At 32.6% G+C, this 17,825-nt stretch overlaps 1 protein-coding gene across 4 annotated transcripts in view; it reads right to left on the bottom strand.

The window, feature by feature from the left end:
- The window catches only part of csmd3a (CUB and Sushi multiple domains 3a), a 352,779-nt gene that overhangs the window by 104,806 nt on the left and 230,148 nt on the right, over positions 1-17,825 (bottom strand). For all 4 annotated transcript variants that reach the window (XM_051131369.1, XM_051131372.1, XM_051131371.1 and 1 more), the window contains exons 40-44: positions 16,111-16,227; positions 13,727-13,936; positions 9,083-9,271; positions 8,684-8,861; positions 4,565-4,710 (exon numbers count right to left, since the gene is read on the bottom strand). In XM_051131369.1, the coding sequence (XP_050987326.1) occupies positions 4,565-4,710; positions 8,684-8,861; positions 9,083-9,271; positions 13,727-13,936; positions 16,111-16,227 (840 nt within the window). The remainder of the gene's footprint in view (positions 1-4,564; positions 4,711-8,683; positions 8,862-9,082; positions 9,272-13,726; positions 13,937-16,110; positions 16,228-17,825) is intronic.

The raw sequence follows: 17,825 nt of genomic DNA, 5'->3' as shown, positions 1-17,825 counted from the left end.
GTAATAATAATTTTATATAATTTTACCATTTATAATTTACCATATATTGTATTATTTATTAGTTTTAAATAATATAGTATATATTTAATATATACATACACTCTCTCTTTTTCTGTCTCTATGATATATGTATAACAAATATTGAATATTACATGGTACAAATATTACATTTAACTTTAAATCTTCAATTTTCTTATGAAAAAACAGTGCTCGTTCATGCTAATTATTATTTGTACACATAACAATTTAATTAGCCAATAATTTGCTGTAATTATGAATGGTAAATAATACATATGACTTATTAGAAAAATGGCAGAGAGTTTATTTTCTAAAGAAAAGAAATGGTGCTTGTGTATGCAAACTGCAGACACAATGAACAAATGCAAAAAAGAGTTAAGGATTTATTCAAATGAGCTCAAGCACCTTTTTAAATCAGTAACGCTTTCGGTATCTAAACATGATGAAGATTCACCAGCTACCAACCAGCTAAATGACCTCCATATTGTTCAACGCCATCAACGACAAACAAAGACGCATTTCATTTAAAATTCATCATCGGTCGGGGGAAACTCAGAACACTCAGAAACACTCTGAACGCTGAAAAACTCAGCTGTTACTACGCTAACACATTAAAGGCAATTTCAAAGCAGAGAATGGGCATTTTGGCAGCTTTGGGACCACGACTATCTTATTTTATTATCTTTTAAAATTCTAATCAGCTTTGTGCTTTGCAGCACTTGACATAACTTCCTTACGCCGTATCGGTTTATTGGTGATCTGCAAAAGCATCAGCAGAAAATATGCTAACGCAGATATTAACGTCCTTTATTGAATAACGGCCTCCCATCACAATTGCAAAATAGATTAGTGAAAACCGATGGGGTTCAAAGGTCACCCGTCATAGTTTCAGATGCTATTTCCCCTGTTCAAAGCAGTTCCATAACCTCCATCTACATAGATGTGACTGAACTGCAAAACATCATACATAGAGATTAATGGAACTGGGCATTTTAAAGCAGCACTGCATGTATCTTTAAAGAATAAAAGTGTTTTTCATAATTACAAATCCTTTAGTGAAATAAATCCAAGATTGTGGACAGGTCAGGATATATTTACATTAAAAACAACTTGTATTGCAATCAAAAAGCTTTGACAAAACTATTTCTAAATAATACCAATGCATTTTATGCTTAAAGGATTAGTTGACTTCCAGAATAAAAATTTCCTTTTCATTTACTCACCCCCTTGTTATCCAAGATGTTAATGTCTTTCTTTGTTAAGTCGCAAAGAAATTAATTTTTTTTTGAGGAAAATATTCCAGGATTTTTCTCCATATAGTGGACTTTGACAGAAGTCATTGGGTTGAAGGTCCAAATTGCAGTTTCAATGCAGCTTCAAAGGGCTCTACACGAGGAATAAGGATCTTATCTAGTGAAGCGATTGGTTATTTTCTTAAAAAAACAAAAAATGTATATACTTTTTAACCACAAATGCTTGTCTTGCACCAGCCCAACCTCACACATTAGGTAATCATGTTGGAAAGGTCATAAGTGACGCAGGTGGAGGTACCAGTGTTTACAAAGCCATTTACAAAAGCCCTTTACAAAAAAAAAACTTTGAACAATTTTGAAATTGAGGGCGAAAATGAGGAGTTTTTCGCCCTACCCTACTTTTTTGAAACAAAGTTTCCAACGTGATTATGCAATAAGTCAAGTCGTGTATGTGCATCGCAAAGCTAGTGCACTGTAAAAAATGCAAATGCACATTTTCCAGTTTACGAAACATTTTGAGTCTCAAATACTAAAAAATGCTCTTTTGAAAGGACATAAAAATCCTTGTCAGACCAACAAAATTGCCCCAAATGTTGTCCCAACTAGTCAAACACAGTTGTCTGAACAAAGAACTTCATATTGTTGAAATGTTAAGGCTTTGTGAGTTCCCAGCATGCATTGCAGCATGAATAAATTATGCAGTTACTGTTATAGGATTATTGTTTTGTTGTTATTCTGTCATTATTGTTAGTTATTTGTTGCACTGTGATGTAAAGAGCTCATCATTTGTTGATTGCAACCGTTCTTGAGGTTTGTGTGACTAGTTTTGAGGCCTAGAGTATGTTCAACCACTTATATCTGTTTGCTGGATATCTTAGTCTTGTAAGATGTTTTACAAAGAAAGACAATGTTGTCTACATATTAGACAATTCACTGTTTGTCATTTGTAAATAAACAAAAAAATTATACATAAATAAATTACCTCAACGACAGTAATTGTTTCAGTTGCTGTGACAAGACTTTTTCTATTAGCAAAATAAGACAATCAGCATTGCATGAACAAACAACTTAATGTTGGCTAAACAAAGTATCTTTACTGAGACTATTACTATTGTTGAGAAAAATCAAAGGTCTTACTGCATCAAGTTCAAGTGGACTGTGTAAAGCCATCTGAAGCATGTATCTTTAGTAAATAAAAGGCTATTTTATAACCGCATTTCATTTAGTGAAATAAACCCAAGATTGTGGGCAAGTCGGGAGATATTTACATAAAAAACAAACTTGTGTTTCAATCAAAATGAAAAAGCACTGACAAAATTGAAGCCATTTCTAAATAACACTAATGCATTTTATGCTTAAAAGAGAAGTCCACTTCCAAAACAAAAATTTACAGATAATGTACTCACCCCCTTGTCATCCAAGATGTTCATGTCTTTCTTTCTTCAGTTGTAAAAAAATTATGTCTTTTGAAAAAACATTTCAGCATTTTTTTCCATATAATGGACTGATATGGTGCCCCGATTTTGAACTTCCAAAATTCAGTTTAAATGTGGCTTCAAACGACCCCAAATGCAGTTGTAAACGATCCCAGCTGGAAAAGAAGAGTCTTATCTAGTGAAACGATCGGTTATTTTCATAAAAATAATAAAATGTATATACTTCTTAATGTCAAACGCTCGTCTTGCCTTACTCTGCCTGGACTTTTTTTCCGGTTCAAGACAGTTAGGGTATGTCAAAAAACTCCAATCGTATTTTCTCCCTCAACTTCAAAAATGATTTCAAAATCATCCTACATCGCTGCAGAAGTACCGACCCAGTGTTTACAAAGTGAACATGCAAAGAAAATCAAACACCCTTAACAAAAAAAAGGAAAACAGCGATATAGGATGACTTTGAAGTTGAGGGAGATCATGAGATGACATACCCTAACTGTCATGTAAATAATTGTTCTGGAACTGGACTATATACTTTTTTATGCCAAACGCTCGTCTTGTCTTACTCTGCCGGGACTGTTTTTGTTCTGGTTCATGACAGTTAGGGTATGTCAAAAAACTCCCATCTCATGTTCTCCCTCAACTTCAAAGTCGTCCTATATCGCTGTTTTACCTTTTTTGTTAAGGGTGTTTGATCTTCTTTGCATGTTCACTTTGCAAAGACTGGGTCGGAACTTCTGCAGCGATGTAGGATGATTTTGAAATCATTTTTGAAGTTGAGGGAGAAAATACGGTCTGAATTTTTCAACCCTAACTGTCTTGAGCCAGAGTACACAGAGTTCAAGGACTGCAAGGCAAGATGAGCATTTGAGAATAAAAAGTATTTAAATTGTATTTTTTTTTATGTAAATAACTGATCGTTTCGCTAGATAAGACCCTTCTTCCTCGGCTGGGATCATTTACAACCGCATTTGGGATCATTTGAAGCCGCATTTAAACTACATTTTGGAAGTTCAGAATCGGGGCACCATATCAGTCCATTGTATGTAGAAAAATGCTGAAATGTTTTCCTCAAAAAACATAATTTCTTTACGACTGAAGAAAGAAAGACATGAACATCTTGGATGACAAGGGGGTGAGTACATTATTTGTAAATTGTTGTTCTGGAAGTGGACTTCTCCTTTATTTTCTTCACATATGAAGATAAAAACATGAACATCTTGGATGACAAGGGGGTGAGTAAATTATCAGGACTTTTTTTTAATTCCGGAAGTGAACTAATCCTTTAAGTATTGTGTGCGAAACGCTAAATGCAAATCCTTTTGAGAGTCTCCATACGAAGGCTGCATCTGTTTGTATGATGCACGCTATGTAGAGCATTTCAAATCATCACTTATGAGGTTCCATAACAGCAAGGATGCCGCCTTAGAAGCCAAATGCATATGTTTCCACACCTGCTCATTCAGAAATGGCTGTTATTATAGATGATGGAAGTTCCCAAACACATTATAGCGCCATCGAAATGTGGCAGCTGCAATAATCGAAGCCATTTTCCCAAGAAACAAATAATACAATTTCTAGCTTCTCTTGCAGTAAAACAAAAAACAAGAGGCCAGAAAGCAGCAACGTGATGCGCTAAACAGGCGTTCAAAGGCACACGGACCAGAAGGTTCCTAATGCAATTTCATAGCACAATTTGGGTTGAATGTATGTACGTTCACGGCTCGCCTCAGCGTACGTACGGCATAAGTAACACGCTCTGTGGGCGTGAGGGAATAAGCCAGGATAATCGAGCTGACAATAAACAACTATAAGCGAAATAAGCCGTCGTGAATGAAAACGGCGGAAGATTCTGCTCACCATGGTAACGCAGAACAAAGAATCCGCTGGTGCTGAAGTCGCTGTGGAACTTGAGCAGGATGTGATTGGACGTGCTGGAAACGGCCTCCTGAGGCGAGCTGCCGCTGAATTGACTGATCTGTGGGGATGTTTGGTCAGGGCCGTCCCTAAGGGAGACAACAGATCTGTTCAAACCCAGATATGAAGCATTAAAAACCTTCTTTGACTTCTTCTGTCTGATATAATACTCGTTCGCTCTCCATAAGTCGCTCTCCCACGTCTGGCGGGTGCGTGTCGGGGATCTTATAAAGGATGTTTATGAAAACAGGATAGCAGACATCTCTTCTCTGCGGTCGCGCTTCAAAACTCTGAATAAACAGCTTGAATAGTGACTTATACAGTCAATGCAAAGCATTCAAATTGACCTTGGTTCTCAATCAGGTAAAAAAAAACAGCATAGTTATTATTTTTTTTTAATTAGGAAAACTTTTATATAACATTTTATAATAACATCTAATTTAGTGTGCAGTGCAGCATATAATGGCTTCTACTATGTTTTTGCTAGATAATACATGTGCGTTCATTATGATCACTTTATTATCAATTTTCAGTAATATTACTGAGTTGACTGCACTGAAACTCTCAGATGAGAAAAAAACTTGAATTAAATTGTGGTGGATGATTCTGCTCTGTCTTCCACAGAGTAGTTTTATAGCTGAATCAGCATTATTTAATCAATCATATTTGATGAATTTTGCAACACTGACACAGTTATAGAACTAAAGTGAGTTGAATAACAACAGGCGCCCAGATTTGTTTAATACAAGCGTCATATATAAACATTTTAAAATTAAATACTTCTAATTTAAATTTTCCCCCGCAAAAGTTTTAATTGTTTTGAATCAAATTTACTTCCATTTTGTTTCCAGATTAAAAAAAGGCATAAGACATAAAAGATGTATGTAAAAAGTTATTTAGAAAATACAAAAAAATACATACTTACAAAAAAAATAAACAAATAAAATTGACAAAAAAAAATTAAGAAGCAAAGACATGGTTCAATGGCATTATTATTATTATTATTATTATTATCATTATATTATTATAAATAACAACAACAACAACAATTATTATTGTTATTAAGTAATATATTATTAATATATTATTTATAGAAATAAATTATTATGATGATTATTATTATTATTAATAATAATAATAATTTGTTAGAATACTAATTTGACTTGTTAGACAGTCCAAAACAAAGATGAAATGAATAAATATATGCTATATTATATAAACAAAAAAATTACATCTAACAAGTGAACTTATTATTATTATTATTATTGTGCTGGTTTATTTTCATCTTTTTTTTTGGACTGTCTAACAAGTCAAATTGTTGTTGTTGTTGTTATTATTATTATTACTGTTATTGTGCCAGTTTATTTTCATCTTTGTTTTGAACTGTCTAACAAGTCAAATTGTTATTATTATTATTATTATTATTATTATTATTATAAATACTGTGCCAGTTTACTTTCATCTTTGTTTTGGACTGTCTAAGTCAAACTGTTATTATTATATTATTATTATTGTTGTTGTTGTTATTGTTATTGTGCCAGTTTATTTTCATCTTTGTTTTGGACTGTCTAACAAGTCCAATTATTATTATTATTATTATTAGTAGTAGTAGTAGTATTATAAATACTGTGAGTTTGTTTTCATCTTTGTTTTGGACTGTCTAACAAGTCGAATTATTATTATTTTTATTATTATTATTAAAAGTGTGACAGTTTATTTTCATCTTTATTTTGGACTGTCTAACAAGTCAAATGGTTATTATTATTACAAATATTGTGACAGTTTATTTTCACCTTTGTTTTGGACTATATCTAATTAGTTCTAAAGATCAGTTTATGCATGACTATTATCAGTCTCTAAAACACAAAAATAATTGGTATCGGTTAAAATTGAGCTCTTTCCTAAGAGATATGACATGGCGGGTCAAATCAAAAGTCATCAAGGACCAAATGTAGGTCCATTTCTTCTTCTATGGTCAGTTTTCCCCTACAGATGATCGACTGTAATGGCAGAGAAACTGTTTGAAGACAGTTCAGTGCACCAAATTTCATTTAACTCAACAAATTTTGCACCCTTGCTCTGACCCTGGGAATTAAACAGACTGTTTTTGCTATTGTACCTTGAAGACCTCTCTATGTAAATGAGTCTTTGCATGAAAAATTAGTAACAATTGCAGTGAGCTTTGAATATGCATTGATATGTAAATGCAGGAGTTCATACATTATCGTGCTTATGATAAATGATATTTGAATGAGCTGTTCCTAGGGAAGGACTTATACAAAGTACATCAAACAGTTATATTTCAGAAAAGCAAGAAAAATCCTATTTTCCATGACGTGAACACAAGCGTCTACATTTTGCTTTCGCACCAGCCGCTTGACACTTCAGCATTAATGTTCAGTCAAGGAGGAAATATAAGGAAGATGGAAAAGCACAAGAGAAATGTGTGAAACAAAACAGATAAAAGACTAAAATAAAGCGTTACGTAAGTCTCAGCTTAGCAGCATTAGCACAAATGCATTTTTCATGGACAAGGACAAACTCTCTGGTGGAGTGCTCGACAAATCATTTTGATAAATCCAAACCTAGACATAGGCAGATAATCGACTTGACTGATATTTTTTGCACATCTCCAAACTCACACTTGGTTACTGGCGCTTTCACTGATAATGGCATCATTTGATTTCTAAGCAGCAGCACCCAAAAACATCATGCAACAGTGGGTTTCATTTAGTAAAAAATACTTAACATTTAACTCGTTAGACACAGTCCAAAACAAAGATGAAAATAAACTGGCACAAAATTAATAATAATAATAATAAATTTACTTTTAAAAAAGTGAAAACAAAGATGAAAATTATTATTATTATTATTATTAAATATCATAATAATACATATATCGTTCATCACTGGACATTTAAAACAACATAAAAAAAAAATAAATACAACATAAATACAAAATGGGTTTGTACTGTAAAATAAAATTACTAATTTTAATTGCAGTAATTTAATTAACTTACTAATAAATGTCCTGCAATTATTAATGGTAAATATTATATTTAAAACATTAGAAAAATGGCAGCATAAACAAACAAACAAATAAATACTTTTCAAAAAAATTAATTCATAAGTTTTTCAGTGTAATGGTTTCAAAACTTTTTCCTTGTTGTGGGATATCTAACTATCAAGAACAGCAATTATGAATTTGATTAAACTAGTCTATGCATGACGATTACCAGTCTCTGAAAACAAAACTAATTGGTATTGGTAAAAATGTATCTTTTTTTTACAGCCTAAGTCATTTTTGAGCATAACACTCACTAAAAATAATACAAATTGGGTTTGAACTGTAACATAAAACTATAAATTTTAAATGCAATAACTTAATTTACTAATAAATGTGCTATTAATAAATAAATAAATGCTTTTTTTTTTCCAAACAAATTAATGACAAGTATTAACTGACAATTTTGCAGTTATTGTTCTTCAGTGTGAATGGTTTCAAAATTATTTTCACTGTTGTGGGATATCTAACTATCAAGAAAAGCAATTATGAATTTGATTGAAATAGTTTATGCATGACGATTATCAGTCTCTGAAACACAAAGTAATTGGTATTGGTTAAAAATGTTTAAAAGCCTAAGTCATTTTTTTTTTAGCATAGCACTCACTAAAAATAATACAAATTGGGTATTATTGTACTGTAACATAAAATGATACATTTTTAATGCAGTAATTTAATTTATTAATAAATGTGCTATACATTTTTTTTTTTTTCAAACAAATTAATTAAAGCCAATTTTGCAGTTGTTGTTTTTCAGCGTAATGGTTTCAAAATGATATCTAACTATCAAGAAAAGCAATTATGAATTTGATGGAAATAGTTTATGCATGACGATTATCAGTCTCTGAAACACAAAAATAATTGATATTGGTAAAAACTGATCTCTTCCCAAAACCCAAAGTTATTTTGCGAGCATAACACTCATGTTGTTATATGACACCCGGCAGATGCAAGTCTTTAGGTGAGGAGTTCTTATAAAATGTTTGCAGAAGTCATACCAGATGGTGATATAGTCGTAGATGGGCTCTGTGTTGAGCACGGTGAAGTTGATATGAATGCCGTTGCCTGGAGGCACTCGGATGCTCCATATGCAGTCTTTAAGATTGGGGTAGTCAGCCGGGTGGCCCGGAGAGTAGATGGTCCCATTGAGGGCCGTGATATTACCACCGCAAAGTGCTGACAGAGGACAAATAAAATCAAAACACAATCAGCAACTTGTGGAGAATTGCAATGCCTTACATAGAGCACCAACAAGCAATAATGCAGTGGCATTAAACTAATTATAAGCTTAAAGTTCACCGCTTAAGTCCTGGATTGTTTTCTTCCAGAAAAGCGTCTATATATGGTTCACATTTGTCCCTGGACATTTCAGGTTTTCTGTAAGATGGGCTCTGTACCTTCACATCGAGGCACAGGATGGTTCCAGTTGCGGCTGATGCCATGCAGGCACGTGAGCGACGCTTCGCCCAGCAGCGTGTATCCCGGCAGGCACTGGAACGAAATGGTCATACCCACTCCAAAATCACTGCCAATCACCACACCATTACGAAAGGGCCGCGGGTCCGGACACCTCTGTAGTTCATACGCTGAAAAATCAAACAGCAGGAGGTTTTATTCAATGAGAGACCATGAGGAACACCATTGCAGAGTAAAAAGTATTAAAAGTATTAAAAATAGCTGAAATAATAATAGGTCATCTTTAACTGCAAAATAAATGTATTGATTTATTTACTGTATATCATGCTGCTGCCACACAGATCTAATACAAAAAATGCAATTTGTTTCCTAGATGTTTACCTTCACAGACTTAACCCGACTGTTTTTGTAGCTCATGTGTGTTTTAACATAAACTTGTGAGTATTTGACAGTTTAAGCGCAATAAGACATGAAAGAGTACTCTAATACGGCTTCAAAACACGTGATTTCAGCACGATAGACATGATAATCAAAACCAAACAGATATTTTTTGAGTGTATCTGAGGTATGAGCTGTAAAGGCGGAGCCCTGTTCTGGAAAAGGAGGCGGGGAGCAGCAGCTCATTTGCATTTAAAGAGACATGCACGAAAACATGCTTCTGCTTCCACTCAAAATAGGCATTTTCAAAATGATACAATAAATGATCTGTGGGGTATTTTGAGCTGAAATTTCACAGACACATTCTGGGGACATCTGAGACTTATATCTATTAAAAAAGGGGCATGATAGGTCTCCTTTAACTGCAAAATATTGTAAAAAAAAAATTACATGTTAACAGTAAGTTCCCGTTATATATACTGTAAAAGGAAAAACTGTAAAAGACCTAACCAGACATTTCATGTAATTTTACAGTAAAACTGTAAAGTTTTTAGAATTGTAAACTGATATTCCCAGAATTCCCTGTGGACACTCCACATTCAAAAGTATTTTGTTTAAATAACCATCTTAAGGTTAGTTTGTTATAAATTATGTACATCTGGGTTATATGTTACATCTTCTGTTGTTTAATATTACATTAGTGTATACTTCAGTTTGTGGGAAAGCTACTTGTGATCTTTTACCACCTGCATGGTATGGTGGTTGTCATTTCTTAAAGGTACAAAACAGATTTACAGTGTGTGTTGTTGAATTTACTGAGTTTACATTCGAATAGTCTGTAATAGGTTGTAAATTACAGTTTTATACTGTAAAATGTACAGTTTATTCTGTGAATGCATTTACAGCTGTCAAAATTATTTTGTAAAAACTATGGAAATTTGTTTTATAGTGTAGATGAAATAGAATTGATTAGAATAGAATTTATTAGAATAAAATAAAATATTAGACAAACAATGTCAACGTAAACGAAATGATACTTAATTATAAAGTTGACGTAACAAATCACTAAAACGGAAATTTAAATAAACGAAAGCTGTAGAGAAATACAAAAAACTTGTTAAAAATGACAAAATTACTAAAATTAAAATTAAAAATTAAAACTGAAAAGAAAACATAAATGCTAATTTAATATGTTTATACAACCTATAATAGTATATAAATAATACTAAGGAATCTTATAAAATTATCCAAATGTGCCCATGATGCCTAGTTTACAGAAAAATGTACATTTTATTACACTTAAAATATTTTAAAATATTAGATAAAAAACATAAATGAAAATGAGAAATATGTTGCCTATAACTACAAGTAACTAAAATAAACAAGTTTAAGTACTAAAATTATTAAACCTGAAATAGAAATAAATTAAAGCTATATGAAAATATTAAAAAACACCTCAAACACTAATAAAAATGACAAAAGCGCACAACAACATCACTAAAACTTTAACTATAATATAAAAATATACACTAATTAAAAATATTGATAAATATAAGTACATAAATAATACTAAAAATCACACTGATGTAAATCAAAATCACAAAATGTAAATCAAAAGCAACAAAAAGTACTCATAATACCCATTTCACTGAAAATAAAACCTCAAAAACTAATAAAAATGACAAAAAGAACATAAAGTCACTAAAACTTAAACTAAAATCTAAAAATAAATGCTAATTCAAAATAATGATAAACACTAATAGTATATAAATAATGCTAAAAATCACACTGATGTAAATTAAATTACAAAATAAAAGCAACTTATAATACTCATATTTTACTGAAAATGTATGTTTGATTATGTGGGAACTTCAGACGTTTCTTTTACAGCTTAAAGCTGCTTCAGACAAAGTTCTAAAATAGTTTACTAAACTTATTGTCCATGATGTGGCAAATGCGTAGACAATAAATGTGTATTATATAAGGGAATCATAAAAATAACTTTGGATTTAATATTCAAAGCATAAAGACCATAAAAAGTCCTAATTATTCATCCAAAATGAAATGTCTAAACTTAGCAGTCTGACCACACACACACACACACACACACACACAACAACAACAACAAAAAGAGTGTCACAGAAGCAATAAATATTTTGTGACTAATATTGAAAAGCGAGATCCTTGGTGTGCTGTGTCAAAGGAAGCGGTTTCACTGAGGATGAGAGTTTCTATTTTTTACTTCAAAAACCCAAAGTCATTCTCAAGGGACGAGAAACATCTCACTGTTCAAGAATCATAAAGTCAAAATACTGACAGATTCCTGCTGTGTAAACCAGAAAGGCACAAGGGGTGGAATTTAAAAATAGATTCGAGAACACAATACAGTTGCTTCTGAGCGGTTCTTGGGGCATTGACGTGCTGTTGGGGTTTTCTGGGAGGCTGCCAGGTGAAAACAGGATAATCATTTAGCAAAAGCAAACCTTTGCGCATCAGCAAGGTGCACAATTTCATGTCCATGGCACAAATGGGAAGTTGCATACTAAAATGTAACACTTAGGGGTTTTTATAGTCATGCTACACATACTGTACTACGATCAATTCATATACCACACAGACGACTTTTATAGGACAAATTGCATTAAAATGGCACTTTTCAATTAAAAAACACTTTGAAAATTTGAAATGAAGTCTCTTATGCTTACCATAATTCATTCACAATCACTCACAATAATTAATCAAAAATGCAGTAAAATATTGCTAATATTATTATAATTTAATTTATATTTAAAAATGAAATTTATTCCTGTGATGTTTTTACTGCCTAATATTTAGGTGGAAACTGTGATACATTACCATTAAAAAATCTGGGGTAAAACATAAATAAAATAAAATAAAATAAAATAATAAAAAATACATAATTCAGCAACAACACATTAAATGGATCAAAAGAGAAATGTTACAATGTTACAACGAATACACTAAATTAATGCAAAAATTTCACGGTTTTCAAAATTGCAAATAAATTTCATTTATTTATATTAAAAAATATAAATAAATGTATAAATGAATAAATAAGCAAGCAGCAACGTTTTAATATTAGTAAAATGAAAAAAAACATTTATATATATATATAGTACTATATATATATATATATATATAGTATTTATTTTTGCTGTAATATATTAAACATTTTAATATATTCCTGTGATGTTTTACTGCTTAATATTTGTGTAGAAACTGGGATACATTACCATTCAAAAGTTTGGGGTAAAAATAAAATAAAATAAAATAAAATAAAATAAAATAAAATAAAATAAAATAAAATAAAATAAAATAAAATAAAATAAAAAATACATAATTCAGCAAGAACACAAACTGATCAAAAGTGAAAGACTTTTCTAATTTTACAAAAGAATAAATGAAATAAATGCTAAACTTTCTATTAATCACATCATGGTTTCCATTATTAAATAAATAAATAAGCAGCAACGTTAGTAACATTGGTAATAAGTACCATTATTAATTTTTGAGCACTAATAATAATAATTGACAATAACTGAGTGGCAAATCTGCATATTAGAATGATTTCTGAAGGATCACGAGACACTGAAGACTGGAATAATGATTCTAAAAATTCAGCTTTGATCACAGGAATTAATTAAATGTTAAAACATATTAAAATAGAAAACAGATATGTTAAATTGTAATAATATTTCAGAATACTTTATTAATATTTCAGGGAAAAAAAAAATTAAAGCCTTAATTATTCCAAACTTTTGACCGGTATTATGTATTTTTTTATTTTAATATTTTAAGGCTGTTTCTTAATTAGCATGCTGTGCTTTGGCTGTTTGCAGGGTTAAATCCTCTCAGAAAAGCTGGGTCTCAGAAAAGCTAAATGTATCCTCTTTAAAGCACCACAGCAACATCTGTACACATTCCCAAACCCAGCCTAATTATACAGGGCTTTTCGTTAAGACCAATCAGTCGTTCAGGGAACCCACCAACTAGCCAACTTTGGAAGTGTGTAGTTTTGCATTTGGAGCCGCACTAGCCTGACTAGAAAGTAGCTGCTGTGGATGTTCCCGAGATCGACTGACTTGCTTTTAAAAAGGGCTTTGACTGAACTTGAAGAGAACAATTGGTTATATTCCCTATCCTGTTATTGTGAGAAAGGGATCCAATGGTGTGTGTCCATATCGACAGGGGAAGTAATGGCCGTGGGCAGGTCTAATCCGTCTTACCCTCGTAGGTGATGTGGAAACCGGGCTTGTTCTGCGAGTAGTCGCTGTGAAAGAAGAAGCTGGTCTCGTGGGTCGTGCTGAAGAAAGACTCAGGAACAACGGGCCCGCTGAACCTATCGATCACCGTGCCCGAGTCCAGCGTCCCGCTACGGACTTCAAGGTAGTCGTGCACAGCTTCAGTGGAGAAGTTGAGGAATTGCAGGTGAATCCCTGGATCATAAACAATAGGAGAGATATGGTGCATTTTAACAATGAGCTATCTGAAGATAACTTTAAAGGTTCAAAATAAAGTTCTGACAACAAAACAAACCATGACTTGCAGCTTTGAGAAACACAATATTCCTGTTATAAATCATTGCTATTCCGTCAGTTTTATTACTGATGATCTGCTATTTAAGATGCTGCTGCTTCTTCTGAGCCAAAATTTAGTTACAACCACCAAACTCGGGTCAGACCTTCAGACTGTTCTGAAGTTAGTTGCTGTATCTTTTCTTACTGATCCGGCTTATGGTTTTTGAAAACCAGACTATCAAATCCACACAAAATCCCATAGACTTTCATTAAGGGGGTGAAAACTTTTGACTTTTAGTGTATTTAAGCTGTCTATTGCTATAGCAAAGCTTAACAACTCCCTATTGAAAAAAAAAACAAAACAAGCAAAACAAAACCAGCCTAAGCTGGTTGGCTGCATTGGCTGGTCTTCCAGGCTGGTTTTAAAGTGGTTTTAGGAACTTTTTAGATGGTCAGACTAGTCTAGGAGACCTGCTAAAAGACCAAGCAAGCTTAAACCAGCTACTTTCAGCTTAAACCAACTAACCCTGTTGAAAAAACCAGCATATGCTGGTTTCGTAGGTTTTGATGCTGGGATGCTGGTTCTTTGCTGGTCCTTAGCTGGTCAAGTGCTGGTCCAGGACCAGCTTAAACCAGCTAAGGGCCAGCAAAGAGCCAGCATAAATTAACAAAGGACCAGCATAAACCAGCATCCCAGCATCAAAACCTACCTAACCAGTATATGCTGTTTTTTTGCAACAGGGAAGTTTTTGCTAAACTGGTTATAGATATGAGCTATGATTTAGCTTTTTTTAACCAAATCAACTGGTTTTAGCTGGCTTTTTGCTAAATCAGCTAGTTTTAGCTGTTTTGCTAAATGAACTAGTTTTAGCTGTTTTCTTGTGATTAAATCAGCTGGTTTTAACTGGCTTTTTGCTAAATCAGCTGGTTTTAGCAGGTTTAGCTGTTTTGCAAAATTAACTAGTTTGAGCTGTTTTTAGCTGGCTTTTACTGAATCACCTGGATTTAGCTGGTTTTTAGGTTTGCAGAATTAATGGGTTTTAACTGTTTTTTTTTCACTAAATAAGCTGGTTTTTAGATGTTTTGTTTTGCTAAATCAACTGGTTTTAGCTGGATTTTACTGAATCAATTGATTTTAGCTGGTTGCAGCATGCTAACAACATGCTAATCATGCTAGAAACATGCTAGCAATATTTTAATAACATGCTAATCATGCTAAAAACATGATAGCAACATTCTACTCATGATAAAGACATGCTAACAACATGGTGATCATGGTAGAAACATGCTAACAACATGCCAACCATGTTAAAACATGCAACATACTAACATGCTAATTATACTAGTAACATGCTAATCATGCCAACAACATGCTAATAATCCTAAAACATTTTAAAATTTGCTACATACGGGCAAGAGTTTAATCAAGTTAGAAAAACACAACAGCAACATGTTAAATTGTATTAGCAATGTGCTAAATCATGTTAGCAAAATGCTCTCAACATCTATCTAAACTTTTAAACTTCAAGTTTTTACAACTGTTTCAAACTTTAGGCTAGGGTTTCTCAAGCCAACTTCAAAGTTCACAAACTTTACTCATCTAGTCAATATAATTTTGTTAATTAGTTATTAATAAACTTGAATATATTTTTATTTTTTAGTTTTCATTTTAATCAAAGTTTTAGTAATTTTGTTTCATTTAATCGTAGTAATTTAGTAATTTTTTTTTATGTCTGTTTGGTTTTTACTCATTTTTATTTCAGTTTTAGTTTTTTATTTTAGTACTTCAGCTTAAACTAAATAAAATGGTATAAAATCAACTAACAATTTTTAATGTGTAACATTTACTTTATTTCAAGTAGCAAAAATGTTTTTAATGGTTATGGTTTTAGTTTTAGTTAAACGATGACAGCATCTGAGGTCATTTGGTCTTGGGAGAATTTTTTGAGAAAAATTGATTTGAGAAAAACATCTAAGCAGGAGATTGTACTATTAATCTAATTCTGTCAAGAGACATAAATAACTAAGGAATAAATGACATCTTATTTGGGGAAAATAAAATAAATGATACTCAAAAGTTGCCGGATACAAACCAAAGCCAACAGGAAGTTTAACTGTCCAGTTGCAGTCAAGCCCACTGGGGTAATTTCCAGGAAAGCCGGGACTTAGGATGACTCCATTCAGGTCCGACAGGAATCCCCCGCACTCGGCTTAAAAGACAAGAGCAGCCATGCACAGAGTCAGTGAAGACGCCATGTACACAATACTGTATCACACACAATTCAACACCGGGAACGGATACACAAAGGAACAATAAGAAATTATCAAACAGATATTCATCAAGTCCAAACTCCATTATAGAATCTAGTGATATGCAAAATGAACTCATTTGCACATATAAGAAACCCTCGTGTTCTTGGTACATATAAATAACAATGCAATGATGTGCAATAAGAAATGCTTTCAAATGCTAATGGAAGAAATGTGCTGCGTTCATTTTGAGGTTCGGAGAAAATGATACGTGGGTTATGTTTTCGCATAATGACTTTTTAAATTAACACCACCAAAACTCGCTGGGATTGAAAGGCCAATATTGAAGCAAGTAAGACTGACGTACATCCCCTTGATTTCACTTCGGAGTGTCTGCATATCTCCCTGTGCGCTAGGTTGTGTTTGCACTCTTCTTATTGGCAAACGTGTAATGAATGGCCTCTTGGACTCGCTGTGTACATTTACAGTACTTTAGAACAGCAATTGAAATGTCAATAGAGAACATTGAATCTTCTGTTTACACTGCAGGAGCTCGGATCAATTAAACTTCAAGTGTCACTCTTCAGCCACGGCCGTGCCAAACGCCACCAGTCGGAGTTGTGTAATATTCAAAATTACATTGAGGTTTACATTTTCATCCAAATTCAGCTCATGAATTTAAGGAAGAAGACCGGAAATGGAATGAAAATTGGGTAAAAACGATAAATAAATTAAGTAAGTTGTATGAAAACATATGAAAACAAATCATACAGACTATATATTTGCATTAACATTAAATTATAAAAATTGTTAATTTCTATATGTGACATTTCAATATTTCATGGTCGTGTAAAACAGCTGCTATAATGAAATCAAATCAGAAGAAAGAGCACAAAGTCAGCATTCTAAATTCAACTGAGCTTAACTTTTAAATTCAAATTTAAATTGTGGAATCTAGGAACTAGACTTAAAATGGAATGAAATTTGAATTAAAAAAAACAACAACAAAGAAATGTAACCATTTAATTATTTAGGGGTTTCCCAAACAACAAAGTAACTTGCTTAACTACCAAAATTTACAAACTTTGTTGCACATTTGTTTGAGCCACGCTTTATTGACCTCAAGCAGGTGGTGTAGTGGGTGATACTTCTGCTAATTAATCAGTTTGGAATCAAATTAGTCTTAGATTATTGCTGTAAATAACAAACATGGCATTTGAGATCTGCCTTGCTATTTTTGTTCTCTGTTATACTGTGGGTTTTCCCTTGGTACTAGATCAAGTAAACATACACACTCTTTATAAAGGCGCTTTGAGTCTCAGCTTTAATGAAATTTGTATATACATGGAATGAAAGTGATTGCAATACATTGCGTATTTAAAGTCAATATATCATAGTAACAAAGAAACTACAATTTTAACCAGGTCAAGAGCTGTAGTTCCAACCATGCAAGTTTGCAATGCTGTTTGTGAATGTTTGTTAGAAGCGTGGATTCAGAAAACACAACTATGCCTTTTTATATTTAAGAATATTTGCATTACTTGACATAAACTGTGAA

This window comes from Labeo rohita, chromosome 16, assembly GCF_022985175.1.
Source record: "Labeo rohita strain BAU-BD-2019 chromosome 16, IGBB_LRoh.1.0, whole genome shotgun sequence".
Lineage (NCBI taxonomy): Eukaryota > Metazoa > Chordata > Actinopteri > Cypriniformes > Cyprinidae > Labeo > Labeo rohita.
The sequence above is the reverse complement of the archived record's forward strand: the minus strand, read 5'-3'. Positions and strand labels throughout refer to the sequence as shown.